This window comes from Netta rufina (genome assembly GCF_964035555.1).
Source record: "Netta rufina genome assembly, chromosome: 1".
Lineage (NCBI taxonomy): Eukaryota > Metazoa > Chordata > Aves > Anseriformes > Anatidae > Netta > Netta rufina.
In genome coordinates, this window is record NC_140123.1 from 190,373,458 (window position 1) to 190,393,314 (window position 19,857).

The 19,857-nt window shown below is 34.2% G+C and overlaps 1 protein-coding gene across 1 annotated transcript in view; it reads right to left on the minus strand.

Annotated features, from left to right (window-relative positions):
• TBC1D22A (TBC1 domain family member 22A) overlaps positions 1 to 19,857 on the minus strand; it is a 167,017-nt gene that overhangs the window by 71,548 nt on the left and 75,612 nt on the right. Inside the window, 2 exon segments of the mRNA XM_084306248.1 lie at positions 6,962 to 7,089; positions 19,244 to 19,319. Coding sequence (XP_084162374.1) covers positions 6,962 to 7,089; positions 19,244 to 19,319 — 204 coding nt within the window.

Consider the following 19,857-nt stretch of genomic DNA (forward strand, 5'->3'; position numbering starts at 1 on the left):
CAGGAACTAAATATGTCTTTTAGATCACATTTTTAGATGTAATTTTAAAGACAACAATTTGAAATGGTGTTCTTCAATTACTGTGAAAAGTGAGGAAGATCAGGGCTGGGTTCAATAGAAAGCAGGATGGTGAATTCCAGCTCTTCAGGTATGAAGCTACAGAAAAAAATATACCTAACATAAAACAAAGGATGCCAGAATAATCAAAGGGAGAGACATGACTTGAGTACAGGCTCCAGAGGCCTCCGATGCTTTTGAACCCAGGAGCTGTTTTTCCTTATGGTATATGTCACGTGGACAAGAATTCATTACCAAGTTATGCAATATTTTACCTTTATCTCCTAGGAAGATTAAACTTTTGCATTTGCATTTTATATCTGGGCAGGAAAGATTATGTCCCATCAAGTCTGTTTCCCCACTCCAGAAACATCAAACCCATTGGCCAGTTTCAATCAAATTTATATATGACTAGAAATCTTACAGACATGATCTTACCCATGTGTTATTAATTGGATATTACATATTTATATGTCCAAACCCCTTCAACAATTTCACTAAGCTAGCTAATTCACAGATTAAGTTGTTGTGAAGCAAGACAGAAAGTGTTCATGAGTTAAAAAAAAAATAAAATATAAGAAATAAAAGAACAAAAATAACAGATCAAGATTATCTTTACTCAGTAAACTACTAAGTGATCCTGAAAAGGAAGAGTTTGGTAGAGATACAAAATTATTCAGCATAGCTTCTACTGGTAAGAAGTAAAACAGCTGCAAAAAGTTGCTGAAAGCTGTCATGTCACTGAGTAATAAAGTGGCAAATGAATACAGAAATGAAAAATATCTGGTTATCCATAGAAACACACTGAGCGAGAAAAAATGCAAAACATGCATACCTGACGTCGTACTTTAAGTTAACCAGTAAGACAGATAAGTCAAACTAACTATGATATTACCTGGAAGTGCTCGATGCCCAACAGAAATGAGAGGCATGAGAAAGAAGGGAAGAAGGGAGGGAGGGAGGGAGGGAGGGAGGAAAAAAGGATAAAAGAAAAAATGAAGGAAAACATCTTCTCATCGTATGAACCCACATTGTGCTCACCTCTTGAAGTTTCCATTTAGCATATGACAAAAATAATATAGCAGAACTATAAATATTACAGAGAAGAAAGATGAGCATAAAAGGTGCATGAAATGGCTTCTATATGTATAGATATTTTTAACTTGCAAAAGGAGTGATAGCATACAGAGATATAAAACAGTTTTGAAACAAGCGATGTGGAAAAAGAGAATAAAGAATGACTTGACAAGTTTGCGTTATCAAAGAAGTGGAAGTGAATTCAAAGGAATCTTCTGTTAAATCAAAGTAGATTTTTTTCCCACACTGAATAAAGAAATTGCAAATATATCATTGCCACAGGATGTTTCAAATAGTATTGTTTTAAAACAATCAGATAAATATTTAATAATAATGGTCATTTTTAAAAAATGTATACCGGATAGGGCTATAAAGGTTCAAGCCTTCTGACTAGTAGAAGATGGAAGGGTATAATCAAAATGTACCTTCCTCACAATTTTGCTTTCATTCCAAATGTTTATTTTTATACACTTCATCTAAACTGGTTCAGAGATCCTAATGGTCCAAACCATGCTTTACAAAAACAAACAACCAAAAACATGACCAGATCACTAGGACAGGGAGCAGCCCTGTGCTCCTGCTAAGGAAAAGGATGAGAACAACATCTACCTAATATCATGGAATCAATATGGATGAGAGATGTTAGAACTGCCATAAAAAGAAAAATAATCACAGCTCCTGGCCTTGAAAATTACATCTGCTTTCAGTTGATGAATCTCTGTTACCTCAGGTGGCTTAAGGCTTTGATTTAGACCAGGATAGTAATAATATCATTCTTGTGTAGACTCTCCAGTGTCTATTGAGAAATGAACTCCTGTTTCAACTTTTAATTGATTTTTTCTAAAATAAATACTAATCACAAGACAGCTCAACTGAAGACCAGTCTTAAATTATTTTCTCATGTTCAGGGAATCAAAATCTTTCACTCTATACAGAATGGAAACACAGAAACAATTATAACTGTTTCTGAACATTTCTTAAACTTCAGTGACTGACTGCTAGACAAATAACATTCCTACACATAGTCAGCCCCCTTACGGGGCTAACCTGAAGAAAAGTAACAGACACTGCCAAGGAGCTGGGGGTTACAGGAACTAGAAGAAAAAAAAAATCAGCAGTGAGACAGTAAATCAGCTCACCAACGTCAATATTGGCATTGTATGTTAGTAAGTTTGCTTTTTCCTTTTCCTTTTTCTTTAATTGTTTTGCATTTCACGTGGTGGTCTTACATGCATTTATCTGATATGGTTTCAGATAAGCCTTGGGATACCTTGGTAACAATAAAGCATCCCTCACAGAAGAATAAGGGAAACCTGCAAACTAGGACACCAGTGCACTGTAAACAGTAACCATGTCATTGAACCGTTCTGCAATACCTCCAAAGAGTGTGAGAATGAGGCTCATTTCAGCTACATCAGCCTACTGGCGAGCTGGCAATACAGCTGTCAGCAAAGTGGTACTGAAAACAAAGGCTTCCTGGCAGGAGAAAAGACAACTATACACTTCAACTCCCAAATTTCACGTGGCACTTGTCAAAATGTATTTAAAATCGAAAACTAATATACATACATAATATACAAAGTCTACCCTCTTTTACTTTGAAGTCATTCCCCCCTGTCTGATCACTACACCCCCTGACAGGGTCACTCCTCAGCTTTCCTGAAGGCCTCCTTTAGGTACTGGAAAGACCGCTGTAAGGTCACCTGGAGCCTTCTCTTCTCCAGGCTCAACAATCCCAATGCCCTCAGCCTGTCTTTGCAGGAGAGGTGCTCCAGCCCTCTAAGCAACTTTGTGGCCCTCCTCTGGGCAGTCTCTAACAAGTCCATGTTGAGCTTCTCATCCACCAACACCCCCAGGGCCTTCTCCCCAGAGCTACTCTTAATCCATTCTCCACCCAGCCTGGGTTTGTGCTTGGGATTGCCCTGGCCCAGCTGCAGGACCTTGCACTTGGCCTTGTTGAACCTCATGAGGTAGCACAGGCCCACCTCTCAGGCCTGTCCATGTCCCTCTGGATGGCATCCCTTCCCTCCTGCATGTCGACCGCACCACAGAGCTTGGTGTCATCAGCAAACTTGGAAAAGTCTGAATAAGCTTTTAACTATGGAACTTGCATCAGTGTTTCTTCTGCAAATTATGTATGTCTACCAAGTTATTTACACAGAGAAATTACTTCATGAAAGACAGCACAAAAAGCTAATTTGTGTAACAACATCACACCAGAAGGCTACGTTAAAATGAAAAATATAGCCACCCCATTCCAAACAGCAGTCAGTACAATGCTGTATTACTGTGTATCAGGATTATTTAATTGCGTTGTTACAGACATCCTTCCAGCTCCCAACTGCCCAGAAATCAAATGTAGTTTTGAACTCAATATGTAAGCATAGTTAAAAATAAAAATTAAGATGCGGACCCTTTTTGTGACAGCTAAAACTAAACACAATACTGCCCTATGTATTGGTTTACAGCCTCTGACATTCAAGGCCTGTATTGCCACTTCTAGTAAAGGATGAAGTATTTCGGATGAATGCTAACACTGTAATGGCACTGCTGATTCTTTCCACTTAACAGAAAAGCACATAGCTACATAAATACAGTGGATCTTAAAAGTGCCCCAAGGACAACACACATTTTAAAAAATGGGGTCTGCTCTGAGAATGACCAAGTTGGAATTTAAGCTGGGGACAGCACAATATTTATCCCGTATTTTCCACTATGAACAGATGAATATGTGCAGCTCAGTGAGACAAGGCAATATTTCAGCTTTGATAGGGAAAGAGGAAGAACAAGGAGGCAAAAGGCTTTTTTTTTTTTTTCTGTGAAAATATCATCACTGGGACCCTCTCTTTCAAGAAGCCAGTGTTCTCAAATCTCTGGGAGGAAAGGGAAGCCATCCACCATCACCCTGGGTATCTGCATGAAATGGAGAAACCAGAATACACTCCTGGTGCAGACATGAAGGAATCAGGCAGTCCCTTCTGTCCAGAGACCTCTCCTCTGGCAGTGCTCCTGCATGATTCCCAAACGCTGCAGTGCACTGGAACAAGAACTGCCTGTCTTGCAAATGTGCCCCATCCCTTCCTGAGGGCCGTACAGTAGAGCCTTGGCAAAAGTCCTCCCATCAGCCATGTGGGGATGCCTGCAGTACATGTTGGTAATCTCATCACTCCAACTTGATTAGGTCACCTTCTCTCTGAATTTATATTGTGGTTAGAGGCATTTTTATTTACAGTAATATGAGAAAATCAGGAGGAAAAATCAGTACACACACAACCTGAGTAGGCACTAAAATAGCCAAAGGCTATTTTTGTGGAAATCTAAGGAGAGTCCCCATGTTTTCTTCCTTTCTTGCTTTAGGGTACATCAGGTAGAAAAAACACATTACAGCTGCATCACCCTTCAGGCACAGAAAGCAATTAAGCAACTATCCAAGCCCTTAAAATTATCAGTAGGATTTGTCCTTCCATTTGTACCTGGAAAGATAAATTTGTTTCAAAAATAAGGATCCCTATTCTATTTCTGCCTCTACTCATTTTTTTTATCTCTTTTTCAAATCCAGTATTACGGGTTTGTCCATAGATAGATAGATCCCCAGAAAAACGTCCTTACCAATATGTATTTTGGTGTATACCGAGCTTTACTGTTAAAAACACTAATCAGAAGATAAATCTAACAGAAAAAATTCCATCTCTAGTATTTCTATTCTATTTGGAAAGTAGCACTGCTGATTCCTTTGCAAATGATTGTTTGGAATCGTACATAACTGAATGGATTAAAAGCTATTTACGTAAAAAGCTATACTTTGCAAACTTTAGTGGCTCCTTTAGCTTCACTATATTTACTAGCCATATTATCAGTATAGATTGATACGAAAAAAATTGGTATAAGTACAACTGAAATATGATAAGCAACTTGTGCAACCCTTCTAGGTTGCTTCAGAACAAGGGTTGGAAATACAGGTGACCTAGATTAAGATACCTTTTCCTGGTTTTAAATACAAGATTTCTCCAAGAAGTACATGTGGAATGGTCTGTAAAACAACAAAATCTAGAAAACAACACTGATCTTCTGCACCTGCCGAGTCAAAAAAAAATTACTCCTTAAGCACGTTTAATATATAAAAGTATCCCCATTAAGGTATAAGGATACCATTTTGATATAAGATTCTTGCATTTAAAAGATAAGTATTTACATGGGATTTTCATAGGTATTAATCTTTTAAATAATATAAATGACAACTGTAATACTGTAGAAATTGCTCAAAACCCAAAATAAATAATCAGAAACATGTATTATGGATAAAGATACTGAAGTGGAACTTGTCAGGCGCCTATGGGCTAGTGATGAGAATTCATTCCATTCAGCATGGAAACAGCTTGACACAAAGTAACTGCAAGTTTGATCTTCAAACAAAGTTTCTCATAATTATCACAAAATCATTGCTCACGCATTATGAGCTCAATGTGAAGTTCTGTCAAAAACAGCTACTCCCTGGATGCATATGGGTAGTTAGCTGCACTAAATAAGAGTTTTTACATATTTTTAGCATATTTGTTAGATTAATCATCAAGTACCAAATGTAGTGTTAGAGTTATCATGGTTAAAAATAAAAAGAAATATGAAAATGCCAAGTACTAACTTGGTATTAAAATAGATATAGATACAGATGTTACAGTGAGACAAAGGAGGCAAAGGACCCCAAACATAAGCAATAGACAAATGCAATTGAGAAATTTACCAAATAAGACTTGTAAGGATTAACCTTACAAGGATTAACATAAGGATTAACATAACCTTTTATGACAGATTAGCAGTAGAAGTGATGATAGACTCCTCATTTCATAATGTTTTCATATCACATTCTAAAAAAGACACTTAATTAAACACTTATTTGACTCATGTCCATATGAGTAGCAAGCAATTCTTAACCCTCTGTTTGAGGTCTGAAGAGATGGTCTAAGTGTACTTTCTGGCACTAAAGTCTATGAAACTAACTAAACACTGCTACATAGTGAACAGATGTAAAGACATTTGCATTTAAAGATGTTATATCTCTTTACGAGATACTACAAGTCATTCCCATATTTACTAAACTAAGTTAAAATTTCTTATGGTGCTTTTAGTCCTTTTAAATTTCCTTTTTTTATATAAATTATTTTTATTTAGTTAACTTTGACAACAAAACAAGTATTTAAGTGCCTTCTGGTTAAATACATAATTTAAAATTGTAACCAGAAGCTACTGAAATGTCAAGAAACGGAACTAAAAACAGACAGTTTTTCTTTCATACCAGTTCTTTCACTTGACAGCTGAGCAAGGAAATATTGAGGAAATATTACTGTCTACTAGACAGTTGTCTACTGACAACTAGAGGTCAGTAACATAAGGAGTTTCATCTGGATAAACAATAACACAAAATAAATGACCGAAGGATGAGCATTCCTCAGTGCTGGAGAACTGGAAGCTAGTATTGGAATGAGTAGTTAAGCAGAAGGGCAGTAAGAAGCATAGAACTCAGAATCAATGGAGGGCATCAATTAAGTGAAATTCAATGTTTTGCTTTTCTGAACAGACAGGAGTGCTATTGACATTAACCCATGCTTTGAGTGGGTGTTCATTTTAGTGCTATAAATTGACATAATATAAAGTGCTTGGCTTTTTAAGGGCAGGAAGACTGAAAACTTTAAATGTTTCTAAATGTAATGATCACTGAAGACACTCTCTTCTTATGATTCTCAGATTACACTAAAACAAAAAGTTTATGAAAAATAACAGACAAACATACCTGCATATCCAAAATATAGTGGAGGTTTAAAAAAGCACTTACTTGGTATGTGTCCCATAACCTGATGGTACACCGTAAAGGGACTTCTCTCATCAGCAAATTATTCATCCATCGGAAAGCAAATTGCAAGTATTTCACCTCATGCTGATCCAAGTGTACATGAACTTGTTCTGAAGACAGAATAAAAAGACATTTTACTGATTTTTTTGGAAGTCCTTAGCTATCAAATGAACAGTCTGAAAAATAAAATACTTTGATCCCAGGCAGATAAAATGTAGTGTTCCATGAAAACTCTTATAACTAACTGGAAATCCAAATAGAAACAACAGAAACAACTAGTCAAACAGTACATTGGGTTATATTTTCTACCTCTGGATGGCTTAAACAACTGCTCTCAATTTAAAAAAACAAAAAAAAAAAAAAAAAAGAAAGGCAAGGTCACGATTTCACAGTATACAACAAATAATATACTAAGTTATAAAATGAAATGATTATGTACATATATCCCCAATAACTTCCTAATCTATAAATCATTTGGGAAAGGACTGCAAGCAACAAGGTTTGCAAATAACATAATGGATTCCAAAAATAAAGCATTGGCAATAAAAAAGAAGACAATAATAACACGGCAAAAAAGTACAGAGTATATGTAAAGGCTACATTTACTCAAAGCAAAAAGAAAAGTGAGATTAATGCAATACAAAATGGTGAGCAAATTTAAATAATTACTGCTTAAACAATTTCTTAGTATCGCAAATAAATACAAATAAAAAGCAGTACAAATCAATGGTTTCTAAAGCACTACTCACTACTCATTTATTATGGCATGTTTTCTATCTGAAAGCTGCGATAATCACTTGCATGGGTTATTTCTATCGTTAATAGAACTAACCTACTGTGAGGTTTTTATATATTTAGCAGAATTTACCCCCAAAAGAATCGCATACGTTCTGTTAATTAGTTTTAGCTCAGGCTCAGGTATTACAATAACACGTCGCAAACTACAACTACTTCAGAAATTCTGATGTCTTATTTTGGATAAATGAATGACAACGAGTCTTTGTTAAGGCCTGAGTAAGACATCCCTGCTATATTTCTTTATACAATCACATTCTGGGGAGATTTTGCTACCCACACCATCCTCCACCCACATTCAGGGGTGTACTAGCAGCTAGGAGAACGAGCACTAAAAACCTAAATGAACAACAACAACACCAAAAGTATAGTAGCACCGTTACAAGACATTACATAAAGACAAAGGTAGCAGAAGTTCAATTACACTTTATAGCAGCTGGTTAAGGACTTTTTGAAAACTTCTGAAAAATATTTTAACCTTTCTGACCAAAAAGACCAGTTGTCCATCTATGTAACCCAACATGCTTCCTGGGGCCTCTGTGTTGAAGTAAGCACATCAGAGAATCACAGAGAACTTAGAACATGCAGCAGAAACCCAAAGAATGTATTTCATCCAAGCCAGCTGTAATTAAATTTGAGCACATCTGTACATGATTTTAGGTGATCCCAGTAATGCCAGTTTAGTAAAATACTATTTTTAGTTATTTAAAATTCTCCCAGAGCTTAAAGGCTTAGGCTGAAGTTATTCAAATTAGATTTAGTGGGTGTATGAAAGTTTTGGTCGATATATATTTTGGTCAATATATTTTCAATTGACTCTCAGTCAATTGAAAGCTGTTTCAATATGGAAGAAGTAAAAGTTTTTCATATCTTGAAAGCAACCAACAGGGAGTTTGACCACAAGTAAGAATAGTCACAAGTTATACTAAAGGTTTACCTAGCACAACATCCTGTTTCTAACAGTCTAAAAACAAATAACTATGGAAATGTATAAGGTACTGGTACTTCTCCAAAGCACTTTCTTAATCTCTACCTATCCATAGATAAATTATCTACATTTTTAAAGTCATAACCTTCTGTACAGACAAATATAATAAATTGTTTATGAACATCTAAAAAACTTCTGTTAATGATTCTGAGATATTTTTTTTAACTTGTAGCTATATATAAAGATGTGTGAATTTTCAAGTGTTTCATTTCATTTCTAATTATAACACTAACTAGGTAATTAGATACTGCTGATGTACAATAGACTGACCTACAGGATGTGAAAATATAGAGGATGAGAATGGAGAGGTAATGAGCTTCTGTACTTTTAATTGATCTTACAAACCCCCTCCTCCAGCCATTTCTGTGTACAGGAAAGTCCTACTAAATTACTATTCTGTATTGTGCCTATATGCTGTCAATATTTTTAAAATTACATGAGAACTTTGTGATGGATGTTCCACTACCCATAATAGCCTCTGCCTTCCAATCTCAAGAACCTGTGACTAATCTTCTTCCTTCCTCTGCAGAACTAATATCCTCCCATCACTTTTGAACCCTTCTTTCCTGGGCTTTCTGCAAAACTCATCAACTATCCCATCTGGGAAAGAGACAACAGCCAATATTAAGCCAATATTAAGGCTAGTTCCAAGGTCTGCATAACATGACTAGCCTGTGCAAGTGCAATGAGTACCTAGTTGGCATGCAGTAAGCTATCTGCTGAGCTTGTTTTGCAGTCCTTCTTCAGTAGTAGTGTTATTTTGTGTTACTTTTTTTTTTTTTTTAATGAACAAATGATTTTTATACAAGCTGTGGAATTCTGCATGGTGGAGTCTTCAGTCCTTCTGTAAAATGCTGATGAAGGAAGTCCTCAGTTATTGACAAGTTATTGGAAGGAGAAGACAGACACAGTAATCACATGTGGTACTACCTTAGACAAACAGACTTAAGAATGAAATAAGTCAGTTAATATATACAAGGCCACATTTTGAAAACAGTATGAAGCCCAGAAGCCTTTCTATTTCCATTTTCTATGCAGCTAGAGGCCTTGCATGCCTCGGAGGCACTAACACTAATTGAGGCCCAGGACAGAATGACTACCTGCTTTTGCTCTAGGCAAATTTAGCTGCAAGTCATATATACTGAAATGAGATACTATGTTAAATTTATTTCCAAAATGGTACATTTAGATACCTAGTATTGCAGAGTACTATATTTAGATAATCCATTACATCAAGCAGGATACAAAAAAGTCAGTTTTAATTTTAGCTGATGTACTAACTTACAAACACTACTTAACATTTTTGTTCTTCCCATAGTAGCAGTGTATTTCATTTAATTGCTCACAGCCACTGAAAGTAAGAAATAAAGAACAATAAATTGTGCCAATTTTTATATTTCAGCCAGTGTTTAATAACCATAATGAATTTCTTGAAAGTCGTTTTCTAATCTGAACAAGCTGAAAAATAGACTACTAAACTCCAAGCATTAAATACAATTGATGCAAGACTGGAACAGAAAATGCAATGACTGAAAAGGCTCATTCTTCCTGACTTGTAAGTAATTGTTGTGAGTAGGGGCTATTTCACTCATAAAAGTAATTAGGACAGTGAAAATCTAAATTTACATTTTTCATTCCACTGAAAATTAGCATGTGTGCAACAAACAAGCAAGTGATGCAATTACTGTCAACTTTCAGACTTCAAGCATATTATAAAACCACACTTACTGCAGTTGCAGTAAAATTATGTTAGTTATGAAAAATATATTTCAAAATATATATCAAAATTCAAAAGAAACAATTATATTTAATAAGATTCCCAATACTTACAATAAAACTACACATAGAAAAAGTTTGGTGAAACAAATCTTCCAATTAAAAAATAAGTACATTATACAGATGTATTCTTAAGTAGCATACCTCCAAAACCATGTATTTAGTGTACTACAAAATAAGCATTTATCATTACTTACAATTTTAATAAGCACACTTATTGGATTATATTAGTTTGATTGCATTTAGCCACCTTAAACAGATTCTGCACTAATGATAGTCTTTTCAGCATGCGTCTCCAAATCATCCTAATTTGAGTTTCTGGAATGATTTTATCTATCATACCCCTTTAACCCCAAAGTTAAAAACTTTGTCGCACCTATTCCTGTCGCACCATTACTAGATTATATCAGTAAAGGCTTTAAACTTTTAAAAGACCAAACTCCTACGGTTGTATGTATGCATCAAGATTTTCTGAAATTAACTAAATATGAGTACTGAAAGTAGCAGTGTAGAGACACAGATGAAATTTTCAAAAAGAACCTACACATATAATTGTTTAGTGTCACCTTTTCATCCTGTTTCACTGATTTCAGATTTAAAGTTGTATGTGACTGCAGTATCACAAACTAAAGCCACAGTTAAGGACAAAACTTGTACTATGGCATGACTTGTGTTGTTCTGTCTAAGGGATACTGCCAGAATAAGGGCCTAGGAAAGTTTACTCATAAGGAAAAAGGAATCACAAAATAACAGTAAAATAATGTGTGAATAGCCACATTACTGTAGCACAGCATGGAACCACTGCATCCATCTGTGCAATTTATTACTTCAGGTAATTAGCCTTATATTGTTGACCTTTAGTTAACGATTCCTATCAACCCTATCAATCTTTTCTGATGCTTGACTATAAACCTAATTTTCCCTTTTTCGAAAATTAAAGTTTATTTTTATTTATAGTTCATACTTCATTCTTAATCCCATTTTATCACCATTTCATACGTATTTCTGTTGTAAACATAAAAAGCACTAAGTGTTAAAACACCATCAGAAATGCAATTAAGCTATATCTGATAAATAAACAGGCCTTTTAGTACAAGCAAAGGAAGAAAAACACATTTGTCTTCATCAGGATCCACACAATTCCTATTGAAGGAAGTAGACTAGCTACAAGAGTAACTCCTCTGGTACCAATCCAAAACGAACAGAAAAATAGTGGCAGGGGCTCTGCTGGCACTGTCCTTTATACATAGAGTAATGCCTATGTATTGCTCCTTGACATATTAAAACAAGCCACAGAAATATGCTAATGCTCCCAATTTCAAATGGCTCTCTAGAAGGATTTTCTTCTTTCTGGACCATGACAATAAATCTAAGTATTGCAATCTAACAATTCAGAGACTAATGTAACAGAAGACAAACCAAAGGAAGTGAACTATGTATGAATCACTGACACATTTCAGAAAATAATTTACTCCACATCTACAATGGATGAGAACCTCCACTGTCAAATTCCTTGGTTTTGCATTAGTCACTTTGATATTTTAAAAACAACTGACATTCCAAAGAAATAAACAAAAATCATAATCAATGATCTTAGAGATAATAATACAGGCACCTGATAAGAAAGCATACCGCGCCCCAAAAAACATTGTCTCAAAACTGTACAAAATGAGAACAAGACTGGCAGAAGAACAGATATACTACCAAATTATATTCTCCTCAATTTAGTGATAATTAGGTCTATTTGAATTTAGTTCACTAAATGTACTGCTACTAGCTATGACTTTGACAAATATCCTCTTCCTATACGAGAGACATGGCTGATACAAAAAAGCCCAAGAGGCTGACCCCAGAGCAAAAGCACAAAATGGACAGAGGGACACTCCCAGTCACATAGAGGAATCAAACAGGTGCAATATTCTGGTACCCAGACCAAAATGGAGGAAATTATCAGGAAAAAGATTAGTAGATATCCATTCAAACTAAAAGCTAAAATTACTCGTGTTTCTGGGTGGAACTTGAACTTAACAATCAAACTGTAACAAACAACAGTGAGAAATATGTTTGATAGACAGTTCTACTTCCAAGAAGTATTCACTGGACTTCTGGAGCCTATTTTTCTAAATCACAACCGTGTACATTCACAGCAGGGTTTATGCTGATCACTTTTTTAATTTTGCATCATGTTAGATTCCTTTTTCCTCTTTTTTTTTTTTTTTCCATAAAAATTGGAAGTTTTGGCTAATTAAAAGTCAAAGTGTTTACAAAAGTCAGGACAAATGATTTTACCATCAGTCTTAACTAACTCTTGCTAAGATCTCTGAGCCCTGTAATAGCATACAAATGTAATCTTGTCAGTAAAACATAAAAATATGGATTAAAAGATATATTAAATAATTACAATGCCCAGTGAACAGCATTTAAGAATAGATTAAAGTATAATACAATAATTACAACCATAAAATCAGATAAAAAATTAGATGGCATTGTTAAAATGAAAAAGAGCTTTATGGCACAAATTAATTTTAAACAACTACAAAATGCTTACAAGATTTTTAATCACTTCAGTATCAAGCTGACGTATAAAGAAGGACCTTATTAATCAGTGATATTCAACAGCAGCAGTAAGATCTAAATAAACTCTTTTCCCATTTCCGATTCAAAAGTCTTCCGTATGGTTAAAGAATGCAAAAATCTTTTTAACTATTACATTTAGTGCTTTTTTCCCCAGATACTTCAATACAATTCTAGTTGAAAATTGCAGGTGTCAGTAAAATGCTTTAGAACATAATTAAACATGAACATAATTTTGCACGCATGATTAAGTATTCTTTAACTTTAAAGAAATCATTAGCATGACTGAATGCATAACAAGGATTGATCAAATGTCACCTATTACCATAGTTTCACCTTCAGCTCATTGTATGAACACCCAAGATTCAAATTAAAAAACGAACAAATTAGTTAATCTATATCAATCACGGTATATTGAGCAGATCCCTAATAAGTTGTTTAATAATAAAATGTATTAGGCTTTGTTGATATTTTGACTTTTTGAGAATCACATTTTCAGCAACAAAAAAGGAAACTTTTTCTCTGCAGTTTAAAATGTTAGATCAACACAGAAACTGAATATCCTTTAGAGGGTATTGAAGTATCAAAAACTACCAAAAACATGTCTCTAAAGAACTTTTTGGGGTTATTTCACCATAAGAAATCAAGTTCTTATCAGAACCATGAAATATTTGTGTTTGAACAATTGGACAGTTCTACAGAAATAGATGTGTTTAGCTCTCAGAACACTGACTGCTCTTTCTGAGCAGAAACGTTGCCATTTCCAACCTGAACCTCCTCTGGCACAACTTGAAGCCATTTCCTCTAGTCTTATTGCTAGTTATCTGTGAGAAGAGGTCGACCCTCAGCTCCCCACCCCTTCCTTTCAGGCAGTTGCAGAGAGCAATAAGGTCTGCCCTGAGTCTCCTCTTCTCCAGACCAAACACCCCCAGTTCCCTCAGCCGCTCCTCACAGGACGTGTGCTCCAGGCCCTTCACCAGCTTCGTAGCCCTGCTCTGGGCCTCCATGTCCTTCTTATAGCGAGGGGCCCAAAACTGAACACAGCACTCAAGGTGTGGCCCCCCCCAGAGCTGAGTACAGGGGGACGATCACCTCCCTGGTCCTGCTGGTGCACTATTCCTGATACAAGCCAGGAAAAAAGCAAACATTTCAATATCTAAAGCAAATATTTCAAAGCATGAGAAGTGCAGAAAGTGGTGCAATAAGATCTTTCATTGTGTATACACAAAAATACATATAAAATGATTTTTTTTAAATTGACTACGTTTTATGAAGAACTTGTCCTACGTGCATGTACACAGCACAAAGAAATGTATATATAAATATATATAAATATAAAAGATTCGTATTTTCTTTCCTCTGCATCCAAATAGCAAAAATATATGCAAAGTATAAATCTAAGCCCATGTAATGAAAGTATTTTATTACAATTTTCTTGATTGAAAAGTCCTTATTTGTGGCATTATTCACAGAACTGCAGTCATCTGACCAAGACATTTGTAATCCAAGAAGAAAATAAAGTAAGTGTAGTACGATTAGCGAAACTAAGATTAATTTGACAAGAACACTAAAAGAAAACACTTTATCTAATTTATATATCATTCAAAGTGAAAGAAATACATTTACAGCAATAAAAAGGTGTTGTAAAATCTTTAATATACTATGGATTTAAATGGTGAAAGAACATTTTAACTGTACCTAAGTGTTAAGTAAAAATATCCGCCCAAACAATACAATGACGTAGTAATTATTAAAACATTCATTATTTGAAGTAGTTGGAATATAGCAGCTTTTATTTTGTGTTAAAAATAATTTCCTTTCTTTGGCATTTTTTTTCCTTTATAAAATCTTAGGACTGAAATAAACTAGAAATTGTCCAAATTAAGAATAATCATATGTAAGAATATCTTTAGTTAATTCTCTAAATCAGATGTAAAATGCAGTTGAATTCTAAATAAGCTTCCTTATGGCAAAGACAAAATACAGTACTGTTTTTATTTTCTTAGGTATTTTTCCATTACTTGTATCTTTAAAAGAAGGAAAATACTACATAGAGTAACAGTAGAAGTTTCTTCAATTATTTTTAAAACATTTTGCTTTTATTCTTCCTTTTTTTTTTGCTAGTGAAATTGGGCTCAGGACCAATTTTGCAAAAAGAATGAATGAATTGAAAGAATGGGGAACACTAATAACACAAAAATGTATTTAAATACAAAAGAACATAAGCACGAATCAGGCTGTTCTGCACGCTGATGCAAACTCCGTAAGTTGTTCTATAAGAGATTAGAAAAAAATCTTCCCAAACTTACCCTCAGAACAGATGAATATTTATACCAAGCTGAGTCAATAATACTATTGTTACAGTTCATTCTACTACTAGTGAAAAGCTGACTTAAACAACAAATAAATTTAATGTCTGATTTCTTTTTGTCTAAACTGTCTTTTTGATAATTTAGAGAGAATGCCATGCAATTTTACCAATTTATATATTTTATCAGTTTATATGAAAATCCAAGGCTACTTCTACATACAAATGTTCAGCTTTCTCTATATGGCTACCTGAAATTACAAGATTTTTTTTTCACTGAAGAAGAACTTGAGACTCTCTCAAAGCCTGAAACTGATTGTGAAATCACAAATCCTGAGTTAATTTTGGCATTCCTACAACATTTCCTTGTTTTCAAGACCAAATGAAACAGTAGTTGAAGACAGCATCAGGTGAGTGTGCCTCTTCACAAACCATGAGATGGATCATGATTTACAGCAGAAAAGCATTACAGGAAATAGAAAATGTAACTATTTACAACAGATAGCTTATTGATCCTCGCTCTCAATGCTTTTGTATAATTCTTAGAACAACCTGAATGATGATGAGGAGGAGAAAAATGAGATGGAGTTTGAAGACAAAACATTATTCAATCTGGTATATAACTTTTTAAATATATATTATTATTATTATTATTATTATTAAATCCATTGAACACAGGTCATTAAAAATATTTTCTGGAGTTTAGGCTGAGATTATGATCAAATTATCAGGTATCTTGACTGTTTCAAATCTACTGCAATGTTTGGCACTGTACACACAAGGACAGTCACTGAGAGGAGTTGCAATTCATAAGGCTGGGTTAATGAAGGTTGCTTGAATCACTAACATAATGCATTAACACTAAACAAAGGGTGAGGTATTACTTTTCATACACTGGTAACCTATTATGATTAGCAAACAAGCTGTATGAGCTTCACCCATTCGCGTAGCTATTTATTATGTTAAGGTCCTTTTCACCATTCAATTACCCGGCATCAAGAAAACAATGTGACACTACAGTAACAACAGGAATATTATTTTCTTCCACAATAACTGTAATTAGCAATTAGGATATTTACAGTTAGAATAAATTGCTAAGAGTTCTTTTTTAAAAACAAAGCTATTGAACTCATACCAACCATATATTTCTCTTTAGCTGCAGTATAACAGGCTCAATATAAAGATAAAAGGGGAAAGAAAATAGAGAAAAGGATGATAAAACATAATTTAATTTAACTATATCATGATTCTACCAAAAAGCCAAGTGGGTCAGCATCCTTTATCAGAGGCATCGTACCTAGGGATGAGAGCTGGGGTCTGGACCAATGACTTCTAGACTCATTCAACCTAAATAGTTTTAGGGTTCTGTAATATCAACTGCATCCAATTTTTACAGGTTTCCTTTTCAAATAGTAGTGACAGCTTTTTAAAATACCTCATAACTTCTACTATTATTGTACATAAAAATGTATTATTAGATTTCCCTCACTTTGAAATATTATAATACCATTAGTCATTGTTTGTTTGCTTGTTTTAAATAGTTTCCTTTGACATCTTTCCCACATATGCTATAGGTATGTCATATGGATAATGCGGACGATAAAATATCCCTGCTATAATGCAAACAATTTCTTAAAGTTAGGATTTTGCTTTGCTTTTTCCAACTACACTGCTCAGAACAAGGCAGCAGTCTTCAACTACTCACCTGCATGAACAATCTACCCTTAAGAGTAATCTCAGATGTTGCTTTGTCAGTGCTTGAGGCAGTAAGAAGAATCAATAACTAGCGAACATAATCTCTATGAAAAACTACCAAAAAATTAGTATTTCTACTCTAGAAAAGTTATTGTTCAATACACATCTTTATTTTTTTTAAAAACACTTGGCAGTTATCTAAAGCCACATTGATGAAGAATCTGGCATTCTGTGTAGCTCAAAGTAAAAATACCCATTGTGTTGGCTGCCTCCTTTTCCTAAATACTACACAATTTGGATCAGCAAACATTGGAGACTAAGTTGCAACCACATTTAGAAAGATAAACAGCTACAACTTTTGATACAGCAGTACTTCAACAATGTCCTATTAAATACAGTTCTATTAAATACATATATATATATATAGCAAAACAAATAAAAATCAGGAATATACATTTCAATTGCAGTTAGTTTACTAACTGCAGTTGGTAAACTGCAACTAAATTGTCCAAGTAAAGGACAGTTTAAGAACAAACATCTTTCCTACAACTGCCTTTTTTTTTTTAATTTAACTGTAAACCCTTCAAAATAATGCTTCAGGAATTTAATCAATTGAGAAAAGTTATTTAACTGCATCTCTAACACACTGAAGGTACAAATCAGCCTTCAGCAATTCTTTCTGTCAATATAATATTCCTGTCAATATACTGCATACTTATTTTTATTAAACAGAATAATGAGTTTTATTATCAGAATGACATTTTTCATTTTAAAAAATGTGCTTAAGTAATTTATTGACCAAGCTTACTAAGTTATTTATAGGTATTATAAATACACGCTTTATTTAAAGTGCATTAGCTTCTATAAATAACGGAAATTTAAATACCACTATTGATATAAACGTAAAGTAATATATAAAAATCCATACTGAAAACAGATGATTTCTGAAGTAACAAATTAAACTGCTTTTAAAATGTTCTTATATAAACATTTTGCTACCTTATGTACAGAAGCATCCTTTTTTTTATATTCATGTACATATTAAAAAATACATCTACATGTACATTGGTTTTACATACACCTATATTCCTAGTATAATATAAAAACAATGTTCTCGCACATTATGTAATATGAGTGATATTACATAAACATTGTTAAGAATATTCAACATCCTAAACAGGCAGGAAGAGTTTTTTCAAAATTCAGATTGTAAATACATGCAGGCCAACCGAAAATCTGCTACGGTAAGCACTGGCACAAGAAAAACTCACAATATGTATAATGAAAAGATAGAATTAATCTTTTCAAGCAGATTATCAAATATTAAGCTACATAAAATATTTTTTTTCTATTTCATCACTGACATGCTAGTGTCACAAATATATGGTTGGTTCTGCTTGGCAACATTTCGTTAATACTCTGTTCATTAATTTAACAAACTACCAAGAGAGTATGTTTAGAATGGGCCAGCATTATCTCTTGAATTTCATTTAATTAAACTCTGCTCTAGCAATATGACAGTCAGCATTTCATGAAGGGAATTATTTTAAGGATGAAGGTAGAAGATATTTCAAAGTGCCCTGCTAAAACATGAAAGCATAATCTAAAATTGCCTCTGCATAGACGGTAATTTATCTATAATATTAAAGATGTTATTTCCAGAGTTCATAATTAATTGGATTCCACAGAGAAATTATTCAGGCATTCCAGATAGCAAAATGATGCACAAAGGCACAAAACATAGTGCCGAAGGACAACTATAAACAACCACTGTGACTTGCCTGAATTACAACAATCATTGAGCTTAATATGAAATGAATACCAGCTGCCTTTTGTATGTGGTCATTACTCTGCTGCAAAGAAATTGCCACTGAATTTTGATTATATTGCCTTAATAAAAAGTAATGAAAGTGGCTCATGCTCTAGCAGCTTTCTTTTAAATGATATAGGACAGTGATCTTGCAAAGGCCAGCGTGCCACAAATTGATCGAGTGTGACATCTCTGAGGAAGGCTATGTTCCTCCACCATTGTATCAACAGTGATGTTGGCTAGACTTCTTGCAAACATTTTAACTAACCACTTTCAGTGAAAGACCATTTAGAAATTAGGTCAGCTTTTAAGACTTACCATCGATCCGACTAACAAGTTCTTCCAACATTTTCACTTTCTTTTGAATTCCTGGCTGTGCAAATGTGTAATTATCCTAAAGAAGAAACCATATACAAGTATAAGTTTATGAAAAATTAGAAATTATTTTACCCCAAGTACTTATTCCAACCCATTTATTTTTCTTATGTTTGCTTAAGGTGCTCATGTTTTGTTTTTACATTTCCTAAGTGTCTCTACACTTCAGTAGTAAATCACCACACTCTGCCAACCTATTTAAGAGCCCCTGTCTCTAACAGCATACCTAACTGCTGGTGGTATATCAACTGCTCACTACTTGCTAATCTAGTGCCCCTGAAGTTACATCTATATTGTGGAATTCTAAAGAGCTTTAAAAAGCTGTCTTCTTAAATGCCAAAACTTGCCACTCTATCAATTTTTTAAGGCAATTTCTTTTTCCTCACCATAAATTTCCAATTTTATCACAAATAATGTAGAAAATATAAAAATTTAGATCCTAATCACTCACAGGATAAGAATTTCATCCTTAGAAGTTTGGAATAATGCCTTCCAGCAGTGGGAGAAATCAAAGATCTATTTTGATTGAATCATGACTGCTCTGAACCTAAGGTCAA